Here is a 22,732-nt window from a genome sequence, read left to right as displayed (position 1 = left end):
CCCCCACGGGGGTTCTGAGGCACACAGGCCAGCACAGCTCCCAGCCAGCTCCCCGTTCGGGGTTCCAGCAGGGTCTGTCTTCCCCAGAGACACCCGTGGGCTGGCCCAGGGGAAGGCAGAGCAGCAGAACGGACCTGCCGTCCCGCACTGGTCAGTGTGGCCATGGCAGACCGAGCCCTGCCTCCCAGGACTGGCATCTCTAACGCCTCCTCCACAGCCTGGCCTGCCTTCCCGCTTTTGCAGTGTTTCCCTGCTTGCCTCCCCAAGGATTGCGTTTGCAGTGCTAGGATATTGCCAGCCTCTTCTGCTTCTCTTGTCGCTGCTCCTAAATCCTTTTCCAGTCTAATTGCTTTTAGACACAGGAATATTAGAGTACATCTTCATCTAAGCACCTGGGGGAAAACAGCCAAGCAGACTAACTTCATGCATTGGGACAAATTCTTCCAGCTTTCCTCAACCAGTGTCCCATGGAACTGCCTCAGTGCCACCACAGCATGCTCGAGCCTTGTGTTACCTGCAATCTGAATCCCATGCAAATCAATCCAAAAAGCCGTCTCTTTAAACATAGTAGCATTTTTTACTCATGCTCACTTCTCGCACACAGCACACACCACTCAGCTGAGGGAACAGGCATATAAACACAAAGGGATTTGTCAGGAAGCCATATACCAGATGGTCCTTCACCCCACTGCTGCCCACTTCGTTGGATAGGTCCTATCACCCTTTTTTTTTTTAAAGGCTGCAGATACAAGTGCACATGCATCTCACCACCCATGTTCTCAGCCTGGAATGTTCCTTGAACATCTATTCACATGCCATTTCTGCAGCAGGGCCCATAGACCAACATACAGCCACTCTGTCAGAGAAGTGTTATCCTACAGCATGATTTCTCTCAAACATACTGGTTCATTTTAAGTAACCTGTGCCTACTGTACACATGACTTAATTTAGCCTAAAAATTTGTTTGTGGGAACTAAAGCATATAAAAGGAAAAACAGGTCTCCAGTACTTCTCCATTTAAAGTGACTGGAGATATAAATACAGTTTCAGAGCAGGTAACTAAGGACACAATCAACACCTGAAAATGGACCCATAGAGGTTTCTTTTGATTTTCCACTCACTTTTTCCACCTCTGTGTGGTGGGGAGTATGTTTGTACCTCAGTCCTGCACAGTACAGATACCAAATGCACAGGTCCTCATTCCTATATCCCTGTTAAGCAAGAGAGCTGTAGCACTACCAGCACCTTAAATGGTCTGAAAAGGGGTTCAAAGAAAAATTAAAAAATGCAAGTTCTCATACAAAAGGGCAATTTAGCTTTGAGTTCCTTTTCATTAAGTAGTACACTGTCTTATTTTGCAATTTTGAAAATAAACTTCTTTTAGAACAAGCACAGAAGTTAAATTCAGTTTTAATTAATAGCTTTGTGAAACTGTTACAGCTGAAAACAAAACGCTTGTTTGCTGGAAGCACTTTTCCTTCCTATTCCTCCCAATTTTGCCATTGTTCATGAAAACTAAATTAGTTGCATTTCACCAGTTTATTCCAAATATTGCTTAAACATTTGCATCATTTTCTCTTCAGGATGACTCAGTGGTATCAGCTACAGCAACTTGACTCCAAGTTTTTGGAGCAAGTTCACCAGCTGTACGATGACAGCTTTCCTATGGAAATCAGGCAGTACCTGGCACAGTGGCTGGAAAACCAGGATTGGTAAGCACAGAAATTTGCCTTTAGGTTGTGTGATAATCCACGTTCTCATACACACAGTTACAGGCTGAAAAATACTGGGAAAGCAAGCTGCTGGGTGAACCTTTGCTGCTGGTAGGACACTTCAGTAGCTCTGTGGGTGCTGTAGCCTGTGTTCCTATCTCTTTTCAGGGCTTTCAGGGGGCCCGGACACCTAGAGTAACTCATGTTTACCTCAGTTGGTCTGTAACAAAAGCAACTGTTTTAATACTGATCAGCTCCTACCCTGGCAACTCTCACCGTTTGCCTGCTTTCAACTTTTGCCAATACCTATAGAGTGTCTTTTTAGAAGAATGGTACAACATGCACATGCATCAGGTTCACTTTTAGCTTCTTGATGTGCATTGAATGAATAAATTAAGTTGCACAGAATGTGCCAACAATACAAACGTTTCTGTATAGAGGCAAATGAGAGAATGAAACTGGCTTATGTTTAGTGCTTCCATACACTGCAACAGGACTTGGGGATTAAAAATAAAATATTATTGCATGCATTTCTTGAATGCTGTACTGAAAGTCTGTTTAACACAAACATGCCTTAAATTATTCTAGGGAACATGCAGCCACTGATGTATCATTTGCTACGGTGTTATTCCATGACCTGCTGTCACAACTTGATGATCAATTTAGTAGATTCTTGATAGAAAACAACTTTTTGCTGCAACACAACATAAGGAAAAGCAAACGTAATCTTCAGGTATGCCTGGGGAGTGTGTGTGTGTGTGTATATATATATATGCTTGAATTGCTGCAGTAGTGCAGTTGGATGCCACTAAACAAACTAGCCTGCCATGAGTGGTTTTCCCAGGGAATTTCCTAATTTAAAAGCCAGAATTCAGATGTTGTCTGTTTTTATTTCAGTTCTCTACAGTTAGAAAGTTACTTTCACTACCAGTATAGGTACAGATTCTGAAAACTCTAGGGAAAAAAAAAGAAAGTTAACTTATGTGAGGTATTTACTGTTTGTATTTGGAACACTTACACCTTCCCCAGCCAGCTTCCTCAGTGTCCTAACAAGCCTCTGATACAGAACACACACAGGGAAGAAATCCTTCCCATGTAACTGCAGAATTACAGTTAACAAAGAACAATACGATGCACTTCAGAGCATCATATTGTACCGACAAAGAAAAGTGCTGAAGCAACTGACAGTGAGCAGCAGTACAGAACACACCCTTAGTGGACTTCCTTTCACTAGGCAGTCTACTTCCCACTCACCTAACTTCTCACCACAACTTGGTGACTAGGGGAGTGACTAGGCTGTACTTAGCCCATAGTAACTATAGACCAGAAATGAAAGATCAGTCAAGAAGATCAGTACAGCTCAGCAACCCCCAGAGGAGCACCTTTCTGATGCAGAGCAGGGCAGTACCCCATCCAGAGCATGTTTCAACCCATTTGCTGTGCATGTGAAAACAACAGGACTGAATTTGTATCAAGCCTCAACTGTGTTCATAAGTGGCACTTTACATCAGTGAGCAAGAGCTGTGCCTGTCAAACTAGAACACCCACCCTTCAAAACTAGCAGCTCTACTTCAGGGGTGTGGGATGGTGGCTCTTGAGAGAGGATGAGCTTTCTAGAATCATGGGGAAGTGTCTTGATTCTCTGAGTAACATTTCTGGCCTTTCCTGTTGTTTTGTGCAAATGCCCATCTCCTCATCCACTAAGGAACTAAAACAGAAACTCATTCTTGGAGATGGTTGCAGCTGTCACACTTCTTGTAGTCTTGGGAGCATGCTATGGCACATGTGTGCCCTGAGACACACACACAACCACTCACTATAATCTCTTTGCCAACCGACTCACTGAAGGACAAGAGATGAGAAGTAAGAACTTGCAAGTTCTAACAAGGCTCTCTCTAATGCCAGGATAACTTCCAAGAAGACCCAATACACATGGCAATGATCATCAACAACTGTCTGAAAGAAGAAAGGAAAATACTGAACAGTGCCCAGTTGTCAAGTCAGGTAACTTCGTCTTGGAATGCCTGCTGCAGTTGTATCTGCCCTTTGCGATTATTTGGGACTGAGGGAGTGAAAGAAGATAGAATGAAGAAACATGCTGCCCTCTCTCTGCCCACCATGGTTTTTTTTTAAAGACATAAAAGTGAACAGTAGTATGTACCATAGAATCACAGAATAGTTAGGGCTGGAAGGGACCTTCAAGATCAGATACCTAGTTCCAAGCCCCTGCCATAGGCAGGGAAACCTCCCACTAGACCAGGTTGTTCCAAGCCCCATCCAATCCAGCCTTGAGCACTTCCAGGGAGGGGCAAGCCATAGCCACCCAGGACAACCAGGGCCAGTCTCTTACCACCACTACAGTAAAGGATTTCTTTCTAATATCCAATCTAAACCTAATACCAATTGGATAGTGTGTCTTGTTAGTGCTATGCAAGGCATTTAGATAGGAAATAGCAAAGAAACAATTTTTATTTATTGAGTGATGTGAACTCTACAATTATTTTTTCAACATGGAAGCTGGGGACAGACTTTTTATGAGGGCATGTAGCAACAGGACAAGGGGTAGTGGATCAGAGCAGGAAGAGGGAAAATTTAGGTTAGACAGGAAGAAATTCTTCACTGTGAGGGTGGTGAGACACTGGCTTAGGTTGTCCATGCAGGAGGGTTGGAACTAGAGGATCTTTAAGGTCCCTTCCAACCCAAATCATTCTGTCATTCTCCTTCCCAGTTATATTTTTTTTGTTTTGTTTTGTTTTTTTTTGTTGGTTGTTTTTTGTTTTGTTTTGGTTTTGTGTTTTTGCAGGGTTTTTTTTGGTATTGTTTTTTAAATGAAACCCATTTTTTTCCTCTGAGCCACATGCTTCTCCTTCTTTGGCTGTTCTCTGACTTTTCATGTTTTTGATTTTTCCTTGGCAAAAACCATTCTGCAACAAAAGAAATTCTGCAGTTGGGACAGACATGCAAACTAGACAGCTAGATGTAATCCCCTTATGCAATAAAGTGATGACTGACCAAGCATAGTAAGTTTTGATACCAAAATGCTTTCCTTTAGAGAAAGGTTTTGAATGCATGTTGTAGAGAGTGGGAAGGCATAGGCTTTCAACAAAGGTTCTAAAGCAACCATGTCCAAAACTAGCTCCTCTGAAAATGCGATTGTCAAATCCAAAGCCACTCCCTGCTCCCATGTAGCTGCAGTGAGCTGTTCAGTTTCTATTCTGGCACATGAGGTAAGGCACACACAGCTGCCTTACCAGCACACATTTGCATAATCAAAAAGGGAAACAAGTCTTCCCACACTTGCTCTTGGCACCAGGTACACCATCATGCCCTACTGCTGCTTTCTGGTAAGCATTCTCATTTCCCAAAGCTCAGGGGATAAGCTGCAGAGCAAGCGCTATTATAAGCATCTTAAAGACCAAAGGAGAACCCCAAGTGTTAGACTGGGCTCAGATTGCCTTAGTGGTCTAACTTAAGATCTGTGATAGGGGGACCTTTGCTGTTTTCCCAAGATAAGTACTGTAGATTACTTGAGTTTAAGTTGAAGCATCAGTCAGAGCAACAATGCATACCTGAGTGTCCCACATTAGAGAAACAGCAAGTTTCTGACACCAATAGTAATGCTAATACAGGGAATTAAAAGAAAAACCTGTCTTTCAAATTACTGCAATACCTGAGTTGATGTCACGCAGTAAGATTCCTGAATGATACTGGGTAAGCTTTGAAAGAAGCTCTGTTATACAGAGATCTACAGTGTGCTTAAATGCCTTCTAGGAAAAAAATTGCATACCAGGTTACCCCATTTGCCTGTACCCAAGACCTGTCTTGTTCTTGCTTTTAGCCTGTGTCTCTCCATATCCTGTAAGATTGAGTCTGACATTTAATGTAGATGTTGCCCAACATTCAGGGTCACCAATTTCATGAAATACATTTAGAAGATGCACAAAACAAAAGAATACATTTGTGCAAAAAGAAAAGAGGATATGTTTATAGCTTTTGATTGCTATGATGAAAATATGCAGCATCACCAAACAGCCATTTTTAATATTTTTTTAATTGCAAATTCACTAAAATTTGAATTTTTATTAGAAAGCCTTTATAGGATTTATCACAACATGCTTCATTAAGCTGTTTGCCAATGAAAACCAGTAAGTTACATTAATGAAAAATATTTGCTGTCTTGAGTCACTCTGGTTTGACTTTTGTTTTTGTTTTGCTTGCTTCCCTCAGATGGAAGTGGGGAGCATACAGAACACTGTGGTTGGGATGCTGGACAGGCAGAAGGAGCTTGATGAAAAAGTTAAGGCTGTAAAAAACAGTGTTGTGGTAAGTATAGTTTAACTATTTAAAGTGGCGTTTGTTGATTGATGATTCATACATGTTGAAAAGCACTCAGTACATAAGATTTTCTAAAATGACAAGTAAAAATAAGGTATTGGTTTGTTTTTTAACTCTATCATCAGTGACTGTTTGACAATAGAAACTAATTATTTTCAACAGCACCATAGTAGAGATAGGGATTTGACTGGTCTAATCAGTCAGATTTCTTGTGCTTGAGTTTTAGCAACAAAACCTTTTTATCTGAAATACTAGCAACTGAGAAAGAACTCTTAAGAAATCATATACTGACCATTTTGTTAACTAGAAGATAGTTATTTTTCTATTTATTATTTTCATTTAGCATGTAGGTATTTGTCCTAGATGTCTACCATCATGACAGCTTCTCTCCAAGCAATGCCTAAGATTCTGAAAGCGTTTGTTTAAAATGCTGTGTGCTGTTCCAACTTTTTCTACTGTAGCCAGCACAGACAGTGATGGCTCCTCCATATTTTATAATTAGCAGATTTTAGTTAGCTGAGAAGGAAAGGTAAATAAAAGGTGAAGTCTAGGGGTATTTCCTGTTAGGGAGTTACTGGAAGAAGTATTGCTGTACAACTGGACTTCATCTCTGTAAATGGCTGGTTCTGGGGCAGTTCCAAATCGGAAATCTCGCACTACATGAAAGTATTTAACAATTGTGGCCACTTTCATTTGTGCTTTATAGGATGTGGAGCAAGACATCAAGACTTTAGAGAATATGCAAGATGAATATGACTTCAGGTATAAAACCTCACAGAACAGAGGTGAGTAATTTATGAAGGACATACCCTGTGTAACTGTCTTATGCTAGAAAACTAAACCTAACATTGTGTAGTCAGAGTTGCTGATAATGTCCCTCCCTTATTAATTCTTCGTTATGCTGAAACCTAAATTCCTGAAAATCCCTGTATATTACTCTTCTAAAAGAGTGAGTACCTCTTTGTTAACAGAGCATTCCTTTGTCTTCTACATCCCTTTCCTACTAGAAATAGCAAACTCTGTAGACTGACTATTCAACCGTACATCTAAATAGTTAATCTTATGCTTCTCTTTGCCATCTTGTATTTTAAAAATGCCTTTCCTGCTTTAAGTTTTGTAGGCCCTTGAGTGCTGAGGGAAGCACATAGAGCTGTAGTCTACACTGGTTTCATTACATGATCTTGGTCTCTCTTTCTTTACTTTGTTCTGAAAAATACCCCTTCAGTTTCCAACACACCGTTGCTCAGAAGAGGGACACATTCAGAAGATGCTAATGGGAGCAATAAGCCATGATCTCGCTCTTTGTACTCCAAGGCAGGTTAACACTTTCATGAGGCAGAAAACTACCTCTAACTTAAAGTCAGGGAGCAGCACAGGTAGCAGCTAGGACAGCTGTGTAGGATCTGTCAGCCTGGGCTACTCACAGGAGGCTGTAAACATCCTCCCTTGAAAGAGTTAGCTTCTGTTGCCGGGTTAGTTCACGAGTCACACATGTCTGAAGTCAGCATGAAAACAAATTGCTCTGTGTATCTTTTAAGATCAGGTTCTTGCTCTAAAAAGCAAGCAACTCTGCAGTTACTTCACTGAGGTAATAGATTTTCCTTGTATAGTGCTGTAAGTGTAGGCTTTGTCCTTCCAGAAGGGGGAAAGGAGAAATCACAAAAGCTCTAGGAGGCAGTAAATATTTCCTCCCTTAAGCTTTCAAGATATACTTCACTTTATGTTAGCCAGGCAGGGTCCCTCTTCCCCCCAGTGCTTCCCTGTTCTCAGCCAGCATTACCTGTTCCACTCCTTCAGCCTCACCTTCACAATTTGGACTTATTTTACAGAGCATGACTCCAATGGTGTGTCACAGGAGGAATATAAGAAAGAACAGATGAATCTCAAGATGATGTTTTTATCACTTGACCTCAAGAGAAAGGTAACATACCAGTTTTCTTTCAGAAGGCAACAACACTTCATTTTGATCACATGTTCATTTTCATTGGGTTGGCATAAGTTATATGGAAGAAAACTTTTCTGTTACTATCAGTTGAACTAAGATCTCATTTCTTCCATCCTGATTGAAAATCTAGAAACTCAGTAAGCAACTCTTCTAGCAACCTTTATCCAACTCTATCATGTAAAACTAAAACAACAGTGAGAGGGGAAAATACCACATAAATTGTCACGTTCTTGAGGAAAAACAGATTTATATTAAAAGATGCTCCTCTCATTGCAGTGCTCAGATATTCAGCAAGCACTGGGGGCTCCCAGATACACACTTGGGACAGGTGAATGACACACTGGCTGTTTAGAATTCAGTAATGCTGAATGTGCATTGTTTCTTCACTTAAATCTAGCAAAAACAAGCTAAAAAGAAACAGGTGTTTTAGGAAACATCCTCTGCTGACAAACTTCAAGGTCATTGCAGAATTTTACAAGGCTAAAAACAGTACTTAGTTTTCCTGTGTTTTTAACAAACAGTAATTTAGTATTCTCTATAGGAAGTGGTGAACAAGATAGTGCAGCTGCTGAATGCCACAGAGCACACACAAAGTGCTCTTATTAATGAGGAGCTGGTGGAGTGGAAACACAGGCAACAGACTGCCTGCATTGGCGGCCCACCCAATGCCTGTCTTGACCAGCTACAGAACTGGTAAGTCTCCAGTCAAGGATTGCAATGGCCAGGAGCTTGAAGTGTGTGATTCTGTAACACCAGATCTGTGAAATATACTAATTATGTATATTGCACATTTTGATTCTGTCACAGCATAACTACATTTCATTGGTTTTACTACCTCAGCACGTTTCCAATTAGCAAGGAGTGTTCTTTGTGCACTGCCTAGTCCTTAGGGACAGCCTCCTGGCTGGTGTCTCAGCATTATTGCAATACAAACCCATGCTAAAAGTAATACAACTGTGTAATTGTAGGTTCACCATCATTGCTGAAAGTCTACAGCAAGTTCGTCAGCAGCTCAAAAAGCTTGAGGAACTGGAACAGAAGTTCACCTATGACCCTGATCCCATCACAAAAAATAAACAAGTTCTGCAGGATCAGACACACAGTCTTTTCAAACAACTCATCCAGAGGTAATAGACAAGAAGGGTCTTTTTTGCATTTTCATAAGTAATTGGATGGAGGGCACCTGTCCTTCTGTTCCCTCAGTGTCCTGCACACTAACTTCCCATTTTCTGAGGTTTTCCTAGGTTTGTCACAAACATTAAACTAAATAACTGTTTTTGAGATTTATCCTATTTAGGGTTTCCACAAGTTTAGGCCCACTGAAAGGGTTTGTGATCAGTCATCACTGAAGTTAGCTGGGGCTATGCTACAATATGCACTGGTTAGAGAATTAAACTCCTAGTTTCTTTGTCCTTTCCTTGCTTTCAGCTTCAATCCTGTAGAGGTCAAGTAAACAGAGGCGAGAAGCCATCCACAACAAGCTATGCTCAAGATAAATACACAGTAGATTCTCCAGCCCTTTGTCTCTGGATGCATTTTCTGTCTCCAGCATGGAGAGGCCAGCCATGTTGCTGTACCGTCTCTGGAATGCAAGTTATTGTAATTGGTATTTGACCCACAGAAGATCAGAATCCTATCAATATACAGTATACAGGAATACATGCTGCAGAAGACTTGAAACTAGTAGATAAAAACAGGGGCTTAGATACTGTAGGAATACCTTATTATGGGGGCCTAGAACCCAGGTTTCCAGAGTCCCATTCAGATGCTTTGACCACTAATCTTCAATTAGAAAGCACAGGTGCTGCTTTTTAATTAAGTGAAGGCAACAAGAGCTACAGAAGTCCAGCTACAGTTAATTATCTGTGAACTGCTGTTTAGTTGTCTTGCCTGTGAGTATAGTGGAAGGAGAAGTCTCCATGCTGCACAGGACATGATAAACAGTAAAAATATTTCTGAATTTATATCTCCACAGCAGTGTGTTGCACAAAAGATGTACAAGACAGCAACATTTTTGGGTATATCAGAACAGGTTAGCCTCAGGAGTTTGATACATGGGGCTAACTAGCCCCCATCAAATCCCCAGCTAGCTTATCTGGCTCTTGGGCATGTGTTGTTACTGAGCACTCTCACAGTTCTGTAACCAAAAGACTGTAGCAAGCACTGGGAAGTGGCAAGTGAAGTAAAACTCCTCACTTGGATTATGCCAGTTGCATCACCATGTTCACACGCTGTTTGATTTCATGGAAGTTCAGGGTAGCACTTTCCCTCCTCAAGCCATCAGCCTAAGAAAAGCCAGCCCTCGTGAAGTCACTTCATACCTGCAATATTTCTAGTGTTGTTGATGCAAGTGAAAGAAATCCACACAAAGACCTCTGTAGATTGAAACTGAATGAATAAAGTGTCTAGTAGTACTGATAAATCACCATTCTTCTAAAGCTCACTTTTTAATGTAATTTCTTATTCCTTAAAGAAAACATTAATAAGTTAGTGTCTTTAATCTTTTCTTTCCTTAGCTCTTTTGTGGTAGAGAGGCAGCCTTGCATGCCAACACATCCTCAGAGGCCATTAGTTCTGAAGACAGGAGTACAGTTCACTGTAAAGCTGAGGTATGTTTTCCCCTTCCCCATCTTGTTTTGAGGTTAGCCTTTTGTGTTGTTGCCATCCTACAGCCAAGGGGATTGCACTTCTTAGTAGCCCAGGCGCTGAGGTCAGGAGAAGGGAAGTGCCCTGGGGCAGTGATGTCTTCTAGCAAAGTTTAACTTGCATTTAGCTTTTACCTTTTACCAGAAGTGGGAGGTACCACAGGTACAAGAAACACTTTGGAACAGCAGGACAGACACATGCAGACCACTTTGTCATGCAGAAGAGTAACTCCTTTGCCCATCTAGTTTCCTCTCTAAAGTAGGACCTGGAATCAGTGTCTACAGGCCTTGCAAATTTGTCCTGTCACTGCAAGTATAGTATCTCTCATGGAGTGAGCTTGGACTTTATACATGGCCCTGAGTTGTGCAGTGTAAATATACCTATGATAAGCAGTGTGATAGAAGAAAACCTGTCCTTTGCAATTGTCATAATTTAAAAAAGCCTCTCTTTCCAGATTGCTGGTGAAACTGCAGGAATTGAACTACAACTTGAAAGTGAAAGTTCTGTTTGACAAGTACGTTGCATTTTTCTCATCCCTGTGTGTTAGTGGTAAGCAGTCCTCGTGTTCAGAAATCCAAAAGGCACTCATATTACAAGCATTCAGCTGCCAGGAACAGGCTAGTTCTCTATGGCAGCAAGTGCATCCTCCCTTTTTCTTACCCATGTCCTTGCTGTAGGTCTCTTTGTCATTAGAGACTTGTCACAAAGCACAGAAGACCTTAACATTTGCTTTAAGGGTAGGGAGAGAAGCTTAACAGGCTCTCCAAGATAAGGACCAAGATAAGGGCAGTGGTTGTAAGGTCATGAGAGGCCTGTGCTTTTAGAAAGCAGGTGGGTTTTTGTCTTTACATTCAAGTCTTTAAGAGGCACTCTGTTCACTTGAAACAGCTCTAGGGTCCAGAAACATGCATGAAATGGAGAAAAGGAAAAATAAATACTTATGTGGATGTGGCAGCTGAGGCTTTGAGAAGTACATCAAATACAATGCAACTCTGTAAAACCCTGACGGGTGGGAAAACTGATGCAAATGAAGCAGCAATTCATTCAACAAGTTGGATACTTTTAAAGTATTGACAGTATTGTATCGTTTTTCTCAGAGCAAGAGATAAGGCCTATGTATTAAAAAAAGGACTGACTTTGACTACAAAGCCTCTATAGCAAAACTTAAGCCTCACTAAGAGATAACCTGTGTAGCACAGTTTATTTTGACTGCTTGAACCAATTGGCTTCTCTTTTGCACAAACGATTTCACAGCAGCTTTTTGCCAGTTCTCAGGCAGCTACTAAAACACCCCCCCACATTTTCTGTATCTTTGGCAGAATCTTAAAGGTTTTTATTTTGTCATTTGTCTTTTTTTTGACAGAGACGTAAATGAGAAGAACTCAGTCAAAGGGTATGTTACAGGTTATGTTACAATTTGGGATATTAATATTGGGTTCTTTCAATCAGTTTGAGACAATTCTTTTCTCTTTATGAAGGTTCAGGAAATTTAATATTTTGGGAACGAGCACAAAAGTAATGAACATGGAAGAATCTACTAATGGAAGTCTAGCAGCAGAATTCAGGCACTTGGTAGGGGATTTTTTGTTCTATTGACACATCCATGTAATTCTGTGGGTAGAGGGTGTGGTAGGATGGAAACAAATTGCTTTTGCCGTGAAGTCACTGTTTACTTTTACATAAGAGGAACTGAACATCTTTCTTTGTTCTTCCCTTTTTGAAATTTTTGGCCCGTTTCAACTGAAATGCTTTTTTCACTGGAACAAGACAGTACATGCAAAAAAGAGTATTTGCTGCCATAGAGCTTATGTTGCACTGAGTTCTTTGGAGGCGAATGAAAAGAAGATTAAAAATGCTAGGTGGGAGATCTTGGAATAGGTTAGAGCTTTGGAACTGGAAGAGAAAAATTGTCTAGGAGGTGGCAGCTACAAGAAATTCAGTGCCTTCAACAGACTGTGCAACACTTGATCTGCAGATTGCAAGATAAATCAGATTGGTTCCATCATTAGAACAGGAAAGGAAAAATGCAACTCCTGAACCAGTGAACATGGAAGTCTCCCTTCCTTGTCCAGATCAGATACTGTCTGAAATTTATTGTCCAGTTTAGAGGGGTACTTTGACAAACCAGTATCTCATCTGATTCCTCCAGATTTCACACTGCTTCCGTTCTTCTACAGCATCTTTCACAAAGGCATTACATCAGAAGGGTACAATATCTGTTTCCACAGATGAACGGGTTATGAAAGTGCAGCAGTTACATACAGATTAACCCCTTGGCTTCCTCAGAACCAAATCACATCAGATGCTAGTGTAGCAAGTCTGCAAGCAGTTGAGCAACTGAAGTAGGCAAACCTTTGCATCCCTTACCACTTTCATTTGTGGCTGAGGTAAATGAGTGACAGGGTTTTTGTTCCTTTGCAGCAATTGAAAGAACAGAAAAATGCAGGAAGCAGAACAAATGAGGTAAGCAGCACTAACCTTCTTTGTAAAGCTTTTGCCCAATTCTATAAAGGCATTCATGCATTTAAGATGGTCCTCTGCTTAGTGCCATTAAGAAATACACAGGATAACAGATCAATAGGAGAGGAGTTCAGTATTTCTGGGGAAAAAAGTCAGGAGATAGGAGGTGTTTACAAGTGAGAACTGCTGCCAGAGTGGTGTCCCTCTGGACTTTCCCTCACTGGCAGCTAGCTTTATCAGGGCTTTCTGACAAGGACAGATTTTTCTGTGGCTTTGGGGTAGGAATCAAAAAGGTGCCAAGAGAATGCCCATTCTAACAGTTTTAGAAAGCTAGCATTGTCACTTGACTTTGACCTGTATGCTGTTTCTGAGGTCCAGAGCAAGTAAGCGTGGACTATAGAGGTTCCCTCCCTCATGGTAAATGCCTTACCTTCCCCCCAGGCAGTTTTCAGTCCCTGAAATGTTCTTACTTTTTAAATTGTTTTCTTTAAAGGGTCCTCTCATTGTAACAGAAGAACTTCACTCTCTGAGTTTTGAGACACAGCTGTGCCAGCCTGGCTTGGTAGTAGACCTAGAGGTATGTCTTAGGTTAAACAGATGGACTTAAATTTCTGTGTCATTCATACTGAAAACCTAAATTTTTTTTTTAGAAGTACTTTGATATCAAACACTTGTTATTTCAAAATATATGTGACAATTCCCAACATCTCTGTATACACATGTGAGAATGCTGTCAATCCTCTGGATAAAGAGATGTGCTTTGCAAAATATCTCAGAACCAACCCATGTTTTAAGCTCTCTTAATGATCTGCTTCCATTTATTTCAGAAGCAAGATGCTAGGAACTCTGTTCCCAACAGTGCTGTCATAACCAACACTAAATGGAAGTCTTTACCAGACAAAAAAATCACCTGAATCTATCTAGTACTTCATCATGCTTGCACTTTTTCCTCTACATACAAACTTCAAGTGAAAGTTAAGACCATGCAAGCAGGAAAATACAGTGGGGCAATGCAGAGACTGCAGCAGGGGTACAGGCCACCTGACATGCTTCCTTTTGTGTCCCTTTCAGACCACATCCCTTCCCATTGTTGTGATCTCAAACGTGAGCCAGCTTCCAAGTGGATGGGCCTCCATTTTATGGTTCAACATGCTGTCTACTGATCCCAAGGTATTTAAAAAAACAACCTAAACACAGAAAACTCCAAACACACACACACTTCTAGCTCTTTTAAGTGCAAGAAGAGGAGCCTCCACAGTTCCCAAAATTGTATCAGAAATACTATGCATAATTTTCAGGCATTGTCCATATATGTGAGTGCTGCATTTTTTCCAATCAGTTGACTCAGTGGAGAATCACAGTGACCTACTTACCTATCCTAAACAGAGCAATTTTTAAAACTCACATAATTACACACTGTATTCAGTATATAAAGTGAGAAGCAAAATAAACATTCCAGAACTCAAATAGACCACCCCATTGTAATCTAGGAGTTCTGCCCACTGGGAGAAGACATTCCCAAAGCAAAGTCCAAGAGATTGCTTTTCCTGGCAAGGCATGCCTGCCAGAATAGCAGCTTGCTATTCTAGATTTGTCTCAAGCTGACATCCATTCTTAAGTCTGCGTTCTGTTTTGGCAATATACTTTTGTAAATTCAATTGACATTCCAAAACTAATGTTTATGAACTGTAGATTGTATTTTTCCCTTGCATTCTAGAACTTGTCTTTCTTTCTGAATCCGCCTTATGCGAAGTGGTCTACACTTTCTGAAGTTTTGAGTTGGCAGTTTTCATCTGTAACAAAGAGAGGACTTAACCCAGATCAGCTGAGCATGCTGGGAGAGAAGCTACTTGGTATGGTCTGCTTCCAGGGCTCTGGACCTTTTGGCTCTACTGTTTCAATTGAAGCTACTTCTGCATCTTTCCTGCTAATTATTTTAGGTTTTCATTTCCTCTCACACCTTTTTGCCTTGTATAATATCCCTTCATAGCAATGGAGTGTTTGCCAGTTTTCAGTAGAGTTTGCAAAAGGAGGTCAGGTCACAAAAAAAAATCAGCAGTTCTAACTTTGGAAGGATTTCTATGCATTAGGGCAGTGCAGACTGGGGCTACTTCAGCCTTTTGAAGAGCTTTTTGAAGATGGCTGTTTCTTGGCATTTTATTGGGGTTTTTTTGGGGTCAGTTTTTAAATCCATCACCATCGATTTGAACTTCATCCATGCCCCCAAGTACAGGCAGGGGTTTATTCTATCCACATAAACACAGTTGCAATATGAAAGTGGAAGCACTATGAAGGACACCAAATTTGATGGATCCCAGCTGAGAGTCCTTAGTAAAACCCTAACTGTCCAAACTCCTTGTCAGTTCTCCTGATAGGCAGAGCATTTGACATAGCTACTGAGTTTGCATAGTAGACTACAGATAAAATACTGTTGAATCAGTATATTCCACTAACCTTAAGTTTCAGGAAGCATTCATATTTAAAGGGATTTACCATCTGTGTTTCTAGGTGATAAGTAAAACATTGCAGTCTCTAATTCCCTTCCTCTAATTTCCACAAGACACAAGATCTGACAAAAAAGCTTAATGATTTAATAGGTAAGTTATCCGAATTCTGCAGGAGGAGTAATTTTTATTACTCTTCTTAACCACCAGGAAGAAAAAGTGACCACTGACACATTTCTATGGTCAACTTCCATTTCAGAACTACAGAGATGCCTTGTCAAGCTCTGAGTAGCAGTAGGGATGCTATTTAAATCTCTCTACAGCTAGAAACATTACACTACTGAAAAAAATCCAGGTAGCTGAACATTATGTATTCTGGATCACTCAGTGCAAGGAACACAGAATTTAACAGGGTGCCAGGATCCAACTGACATGCTGCTTTTGTGATGTGAAAGTTGACAGAATCTCAGTCTCAAGTATCACAAGCTCCCTAACCCAGTTTATTTTGAGAGAGATGGGAGGAAAAAGCAGCAGATTCCTGACTTTATTGAAATCCATAGCATCATCTGGAATGGAAAGAACATGGCTCTGAATACAGTCAAGGTCTGGAAAGCTTTACCTACAGTAGTCCTAGTGCAGGATTTTCTTTGCTGTTTTGATGTAGTTATGAAACACTGCTAGCATAAAACCAAGGCAGGAGGAAATGATTGCAACAGGAATTAAATTACCCTTTGGTTGGGGTAGACCTAGGAGGAGTTTCTGCAAAAAATCCTACAAGTCAAAGTTTAGACAGAAAAGCTCTTAATCTCAAAAATGTATGGTCTGTTGAGCTCCTACAGAAAAGCTTATGGATGGCAATTTTCTTCTGCTGGAGAAGAGATGCACAAGATTTCAGTCTCCTTCCCAGAAGAGTTTTCAAACTGGCAGGTGTGATGTGTAGCACAGTGTAGAAAATGTCATTATTATTTTATTCCTTACAGAACCAGGTCTGGTTCAAATACATTGGGTCATTCTTATGCAGTGAACTTCTCCAGAGGGGAGAAACTGTAGCCTTGCACTTCTTTTCTTAGTCCAACAGCTCAAATTTTAAGCAAACTCCCAGAACTTGGTGCTCTAAGTACTTTTCTTTCAGCCTTACTGAGTCACTTATGGAACATGACTGAAGTAAATTTATTCTGTTCAGGGCCAACAAGTGGAGGATGTCAGGATGGCCTTATCCCCTGGACAAGATTCTGCAAGGTATAGCTGCAGTTTCAAATTGAGGTGGAACAGGAAGTTTTGCCTTGGGGTGTTTTTCTTTTTGGTGGAGGGAAGGTTGGTGGTTTTCTTTTTTAACTCTGATACGGTGCTCCCTTTTTCAGCAGCAGGCCCTATTTATTCTAGAGTTTACTAGTTGTGGGAGGCTTTGGTGGCAAGGTTAAAGTAGTGCAGCAGGAAGAAAAAGAGCTTGTAAGAGCAAGGAGTAGATGATTTTGAGATTTCTTTTGAGCTGTGTAAAGTATACAGAAAAAAAAAAGGCATATTTTAAACACAGCATCTTCATCATTATTAAGGCAATTGCTATTAGTAGTTGAAAAGGAGAACTGTTCTATTACAGCAAGCAGCAAAAACTCCAGCAAGATGAGCAATTCTTTCTCATAGTGAAAGGCACTTCCCAGAGTAGGGACAACTGAATCAGGGCAAGGATTTAGTTAGCACAGGGCAGCCAAGAGGGTCAGCACCATGGCAGAAGGCTACAGCATGAGATTTTGTAACCCTGGCTGCAGCAGGACAGCAGAACCCTTGACGCTTTCTTTGGCTTTAAACCCTAAACTAGTGTAGATAAGCAGGAGATGACAGCAGACAGTAAGAGACTCCAGGGGAAGAGCATAGCTCTGGTGACCTACAAGCACTCAAGTTCATTAATATGAGTTTCATGAGAAACAAACTGGAGTCTGAAGAGAAAGTGCCTAAGCTGTCCTGCTAACTAGCCTGGTTGATGGCCCCATGGGATGGTTTGGATGTCCAAGAGCTCGAGTAAGGGTAGTGCCCAAGCAGGAACCAGAGCCTTTTCTCTGATCTCAGGCCAGTGTTGTTGCAGGAGAGATGATGGATTAGATGTTTATGGGTATTTTAGGCTCAGGCAGGCCTCCCACACTGCCTTTTGTCTTAAGATTCAGTACATATTTCATTCCCAATAGTTTCTGTCCTTCTAGAGTAGAGAAACAAAAAGGAAAAAAAAAACCTATGAGAATATGGAGATGTTGGAAAAGAAAAAAGAGGGGAGAAAAATGCAAGAACAAGTAGATGCTGTCAGGACTGAGAGCTTGCTTCCTTTCTACTTTATAACACTCATGCTTCAGTATCCCTGTTCTCCCCCTTCCCACCCATACCTTTCCATATTCTGAATTGCAGGAAAATATAAATGATAAAAATTTCCCCTTTTGGCTGTGGATTGAGGGAATCCTGGAGCTTATTAAGAAACATCTCCTGTGTCTCTGGAATGACGGGTAAGACCTGAGTGAAATTAAAGATGTGGCTATTGTCTCATTTAGACCAGCAGTTTCATCCTCAGGTTGTGAAGTTGGTTCTGCAGATACTTGGGATAAATAAAGTAGAATTTTCAAGCAGAACATCTGAAGGAAATGAATTCTAGTAGTGAGGAAGCCTCCAATAAGGCAACTGCTTTTAAACAAGAATGTCAGATGACCAAGCTGTCCCATTTAAGTCACAGAGCAGGACTTTGAATATTAGATTGTTTTGATTTTTTTCTACTTTGCTGCCATTCTTTCCACACCCTAGGACAGAGCCTCTTTTGTGTTTGACAGGGAAAACTAAACTGCACAAAGCATAAGTCAAAGTGATCATCCATCTTGAAAAAAAACAACAAACAAGAAACCTACCCACAATTAAAGATTAATTCTGAACCTCCTCTGGGTGGCAGCAGCCAGACTCTGAACTTGAATCTGCAACAGGAGCCCAGAAAGAAGTCCTATCAATTTTAATAGAGTATTAAGTAGTAAGACTCTGCCAGATGGAAAAACAGTTTCATTTGCCTTTTAATACTGGTTTAACAGACTTTTGGTTTTGGTATTGTGGATTTCAGAAGAAATTGCTGCCAGAAACAGGCTTAGCCAAGGCCACAGTTTTGCCTTTTAAGTTGAGCTGTATTATGCAACCCTGTCAATAGTGCACTCAGTGGAACATCCCACAGGTCCGCAGAATTTACAACAGCAGGATTGCCCTGTCCTGCTAAATTCAGCAGCAGGCTTCAAATTATTACCCCCTAGCTCCACATGAGCTCTGTCAAAGCCCTTCACCACTACAAGCCTTGTTTCCCTGCCTGAAGCCTACAGATTCCTTAGTTAAGTGGAGTCCAGTGCAGGAGGAACTTCTGGCACCATTACTGAAGCAGAGTTGCCACTCTCTCCCATTTGGTGCTCTTTCAGTGCAGATCTGTGCCTCCAGGAGTGCTTTTGCACGTGGGTTTGGCAATACAGGCTTGACTAGCACTAATCATTGCTCTAGGTTGAGCCTCTCTCCAGGGTTTAACAGAAAAAGGAGGTACAAGTTAAATCCAGAACATAGTCAAAACCACAGATCAGTACTACTAGTTTTTCCTCTCTCAGCTGGCTCTGTTGGATAGTCACAGAGCTTGGTTTTCTAGAGAGGCAAAAATGGAAAGTGCAGAGAAAACTCCTATTCAAATGTCTTCACAGTTTGCAAGACACCAACTTACAGTATTCATGAGGCTAGAGACTCCCCTTGTATACAAAAGAATAAGTATTACAGCCTCAATAACGCTTAGCTTTCTTCATGCCTGAGGCATGGGAAGGCTAAAGAGCAACATTATACACATTTGCTACCTTAAGCATGCCATTAAAAAAAAACCAAAAACACAACCACACCACCTACAAACCCCCAAATACCCATAACTCTGCACAGCCCACACCACCTGAAATTTCTAAGCAAAATCAAATATATTTAGCAGTTTGTCCTAGAAGTACTTTCCCTTATTTAATGCACAGAAGGACAGTAGTAGTACTTTCTAAATACTACTCAAGGCTTCATTATTCATGGAGTACTTTTAGGAATAACCAGCAGCGCAAAGAAATTCTGACCTTTTAAAAAAAGCTGCTGAGTTTTGACCTGGTTTATGCTATAGCTCTGGCTCGTACAACTTCTCCACAATACCTATTCAGACCAATTAATTTCTTAAAATTACCACACTGGCCTCCTTGCCTACAGCGTGACATTTGATGAGCATAGTGTATTTGGTGGGGGGCTGAAGTCACAATCTTAACAGCTCATCTAGAGAATACACACAAGGAACAAAACAAACTCCACACTTTATGGATGCAGTCTGGTAGCTAGCAGACTGTTTAATCAGCCAACACTGAGAAACACCTTCATATACTTTTGAAGTTAAAACTTCTAACTGGAATCTAACCACACTGCACACATATAACTTTTCTTCTACTTCCACAGTTTTGACAACAAAAGATGATCTTTCTTATTCAAGCTCAGGAAAATGATTGTATAAGTCACCAGGCAAAAGGAAGGGTGCTGAGGGAAGGTCTGGTGATGCACAACTTCCACAGTGCAGCAGCCCTACTGCTAACTTGCCAGCTTTTCCCAGGACAAAGCCTTCTGTGAGGCTTTTACAAGTACTTTTAGCTTTTTAGTTTCCCCAGCTAGCCCAGCACAGCTTAGATTTTAGGTTGAGGAGTAAATTCAGCTTTTTCTTTTCAACATTACAGCTGCATCATGGGTTTCATCAGCAAAGAGAAAGAACGTGCTTTATTGAAGGACCAGAAACCAGGAACATTCTTACTAAGATTCAGTGAAAGCAGCAGAGAGGGAGCAATCACATTTACTTGGGTAGAAGAATCCCAAAATGGTAAGTCAGTAACAGAGAACATCTTTGTGTTCACAGTATAAGCTCCCACCAGAGCAAGAAGCCTTTATGCTCTTCTCTTTCACACAGAGAACCAATACAAGACACGACCTTAGCAGCACTCCCCTCCCCCCCTTACAAGCCATAAGCTGTAGCTTTACTTGGTGTAGTGCATAAGCCACACAGTACATTGTTCAAGGTTCCAGCTGGGACGAGTAACACTTCCCATGTACTGCTTCTAGCCTGGAAGTTTGTTGCAGACAAAATGACCAAGCTGCCTCCTTAGGGTCTCTCTTAGCAAGACTCCTTTAGTACCCACACACCTGCAGGTCCTCCAAAGTCTTATTACCTTCCACATCAAAGATTTCTTTCCCAGGAAAAGTTCACTACAGCCAAACTCAGCCCTCTGTACTACTGTTCTCTCACAGTACTTCACCTTGTGTACAACACTCATTTCTCAGAAAGCTTTCTCTAACTCACAGTCCAACGCATTTGTTCCTACCTTCCCACATTCTCCGCAGGTAACCACATATTCACTTACTTGATTTTCATAGCAGGTCACCCTCTTCTCATTTCCAGAAGGTCTGATGAAAAGGTTACTTCTTCACTTAGTGAAGCTGCATCTCTCACCCTCTTTCCAGGAAGCCTAGAGACTTAAAAGCTACAAAAAGCTGTTATCTCCCATGTATCCAACCAGGGTTCTTCCCTTACCATCCGACTGGAATCAGCCCCTCCTGCCAGGCTGCTGCAGCTGTTGACACTTCACTTGGATGTGCCCAGAATCTAGAACACCTGGAGGAAAACTGCTGCATGTACCTGAATTACTCCTTTTCCTTTGCTGCCTTTGTAGCTGAAACATCCAAAAATTGAGCAAAGGATGATAGCATTTGGAGCATTTAAGGTGGTTTTATCTATCTCCCTTTATGATTCATAAGAGCTCCAAGTGGTGTATTGGGATCAAACTTTCCTAATAGGCATTAAGGTTTGAATCACATCATGTTGAAAAGGTAGCACAACTTTAATTAGGTAATGAAATACCACGTTCATTTCCTCAGCCCAGTCATTCTGAATACAAATGCACCAAAAGCCATCACTATGTGCTGTCCCCCACATGCATTCCTACCCCACGGAACAACTGTCCGTTCCCTTTGACAGTTATTAAATATTTACCTGCAGTACAGTAGGTGTCATCCAGGTAAGCCCTTTGTTCACCTGACATCTGAATTTCTGGCGGTGGCTGCAGCTTTTCTGGATGGTTTTTTTTCCAAAACTTTGACACTTGAAGAGCTGCCGTGTCTCTCCTCTGCAGAGCCCCAGTTCCACTCGGTAGAACCCTACACCAAGAAGGAGCTCTGTGCTGTCACTTTCCCAGATATCATTCGCAACTACAAAGTGATGGCGGCTGAAAACATTCCTGAAAATCCACTGAGATTTCTGTACCCGGATATACCCAAGGACAATGCCTTTGGCAAATACTACTCCAGGCCTAAGGAGGGTGAGTGCTATAAATGGCTCATACAGTGTAAATATGATGTTTGTTCTTGAGATACTTGGGCACTGGATAATTTCTGTGGCATGGAAAGAAAGGGGAGCGGTTGGACAGTTGCATGTCGTGGCAGCCTAACCCACACTGGAGTGCTGCTCAGCTGACAAGTATCTAAGCTTTAGTAGGTTAAGAAAAGGTCTGTTCTTGAAGTGGCACAGCATGAGAGCCAGTCAGATCAAAAACTCAAAAACAATTGTCCCTGGCCCCTTAACTCAGCTTTCATATGAGCCTGGGAGATATTTCAGAGATGCATGTTCCCACTTACTGCTGGAACCATTACTCATTTGACTATACACAGGACTGATCTTGGCTGTGGGGGCATGGCAGGATGTGTTGATAGTTACATCAAACTTTACGGCTGTTTTTATTCCCTATTTTCTATAGGGAAAAAGTGAAAAGGAAAATCTGACCCAAAAAAATTGGAATATATTAACCGTAATGCTATAAAATGCATGAGAAAGAGACCTGCACATTATCTGGGTCACAGGCTTTATTTTTGCTATAATAAAGATGGCAACGTGAAGTAACCTGGCTAAAAATAAGGCCAAACATTAAGCTTTTCTTTTTTTTTTTCCTTGAAGCACCAGAACCCATGGATGTGGATGGTCCCAAGGGAACCGGCTACATCAAGACTGAGTTAATTTCTGTATCTGAAGTGTAAGTTTCCACAGAAATGCTGGATTTTTAGGATCTAATAATAACTTTTTAGCTGTAGTTGATGCCTCTTCATAATATTAAAGGTGTAGGCGCCCCTATCAAATCTTTCCT

The 22,732-nt window shown here is 41.2% G+C and overlaps 1 protein-coding gene across 1 annotated transcript; it reads left to right on the top strand.

Annotated features, from left to right (window-relative positions):
* The first annotated feature begins 1,584 nt into the window (after nucleotides 1-1,584).
* On the top strand, nucleotides 1,585-22,625 carry STAT1 (signal transducer and activator of transcription 1, 91kDa). Its single transcript, XM_009995241.1, has 21 exons — nucleotides 1,585-1,712; nucleotides 2,301-2,445; nucleotides 3,618-3,716; nucleotides 5,940-6,035; nucleotides 6,754-6,832; nucleotides 7,877-7,968; nucleotides 8,534-8,685; nucleotides 8,961-9,119; nucleotides 10,509-10,601; nucleotides 11,093-11,152; nucleotides 12,002-12,031; nucleotides 12,117-12,210; nucleotides 13,060-13,101; nucleotides 13,592-13,675; nucleotides 14,170-14,268; nucleotides 14,816-14,951; nucleotides 16,726-16,781; nucleotides 17,937-18,031; nucleotides 20,282-20,429; nucleotides 21,730-21,913; nucleotides 22,546-22,625. Exons 1-21 carry the CDS (start codon nucleotides 1,585-1,587, stop codon nucleotides 22,623-22,625), a joined length of 2,151 nt encoding a protein of 716 aa, XP_009993543.1.
* The last annotated feature ends 107 nt before the right edge of the window (nucleotides 22,626-22,732 follow it).

Source organism: Chaetura pelagica, unplaced genomic scaffold (assembly GCF_000747805.2).
Source record: "Chaetura pelagica isolate M959 unplaced genomic scaffold, ChaPel_1.0 scaffold33, whole genome shotgun sequence".
Lineage (NCBI taxonomy): Eukaryota > Metazoa > Chordata > Aves > Apodiformes > Apodidae > Chaetura > Chaetura pelagica.
This window is presented reverse-complemented; position numbering and strand designations above follow the sequence as displayed.

Excerpts from the sequence above, each read along its gene's own strand:
- STAT1 (XM_009995241.1), top strand. The coding sequence starts at position 1,585 with ATGACTCAGTGGTATCAGCTACAGCAACTTGACTCCAAGTTTTTGGAG. Across the intron at positions 2,446-3,617 it reads AAAGCAAACGTAATCTTCAG|GATAACTTCCAAGAAGACCC; the intron begins GTATGCCTGGGG and ends CTCTAATGCCAG. Across the intron at positions 18,032-20,281 it reads CTGTGTCTCTGGAATGACGG|CTGCATCATGGGTTTCATCA; the intron begins GTAAGACCTGAG and ends TCAACATTACAG.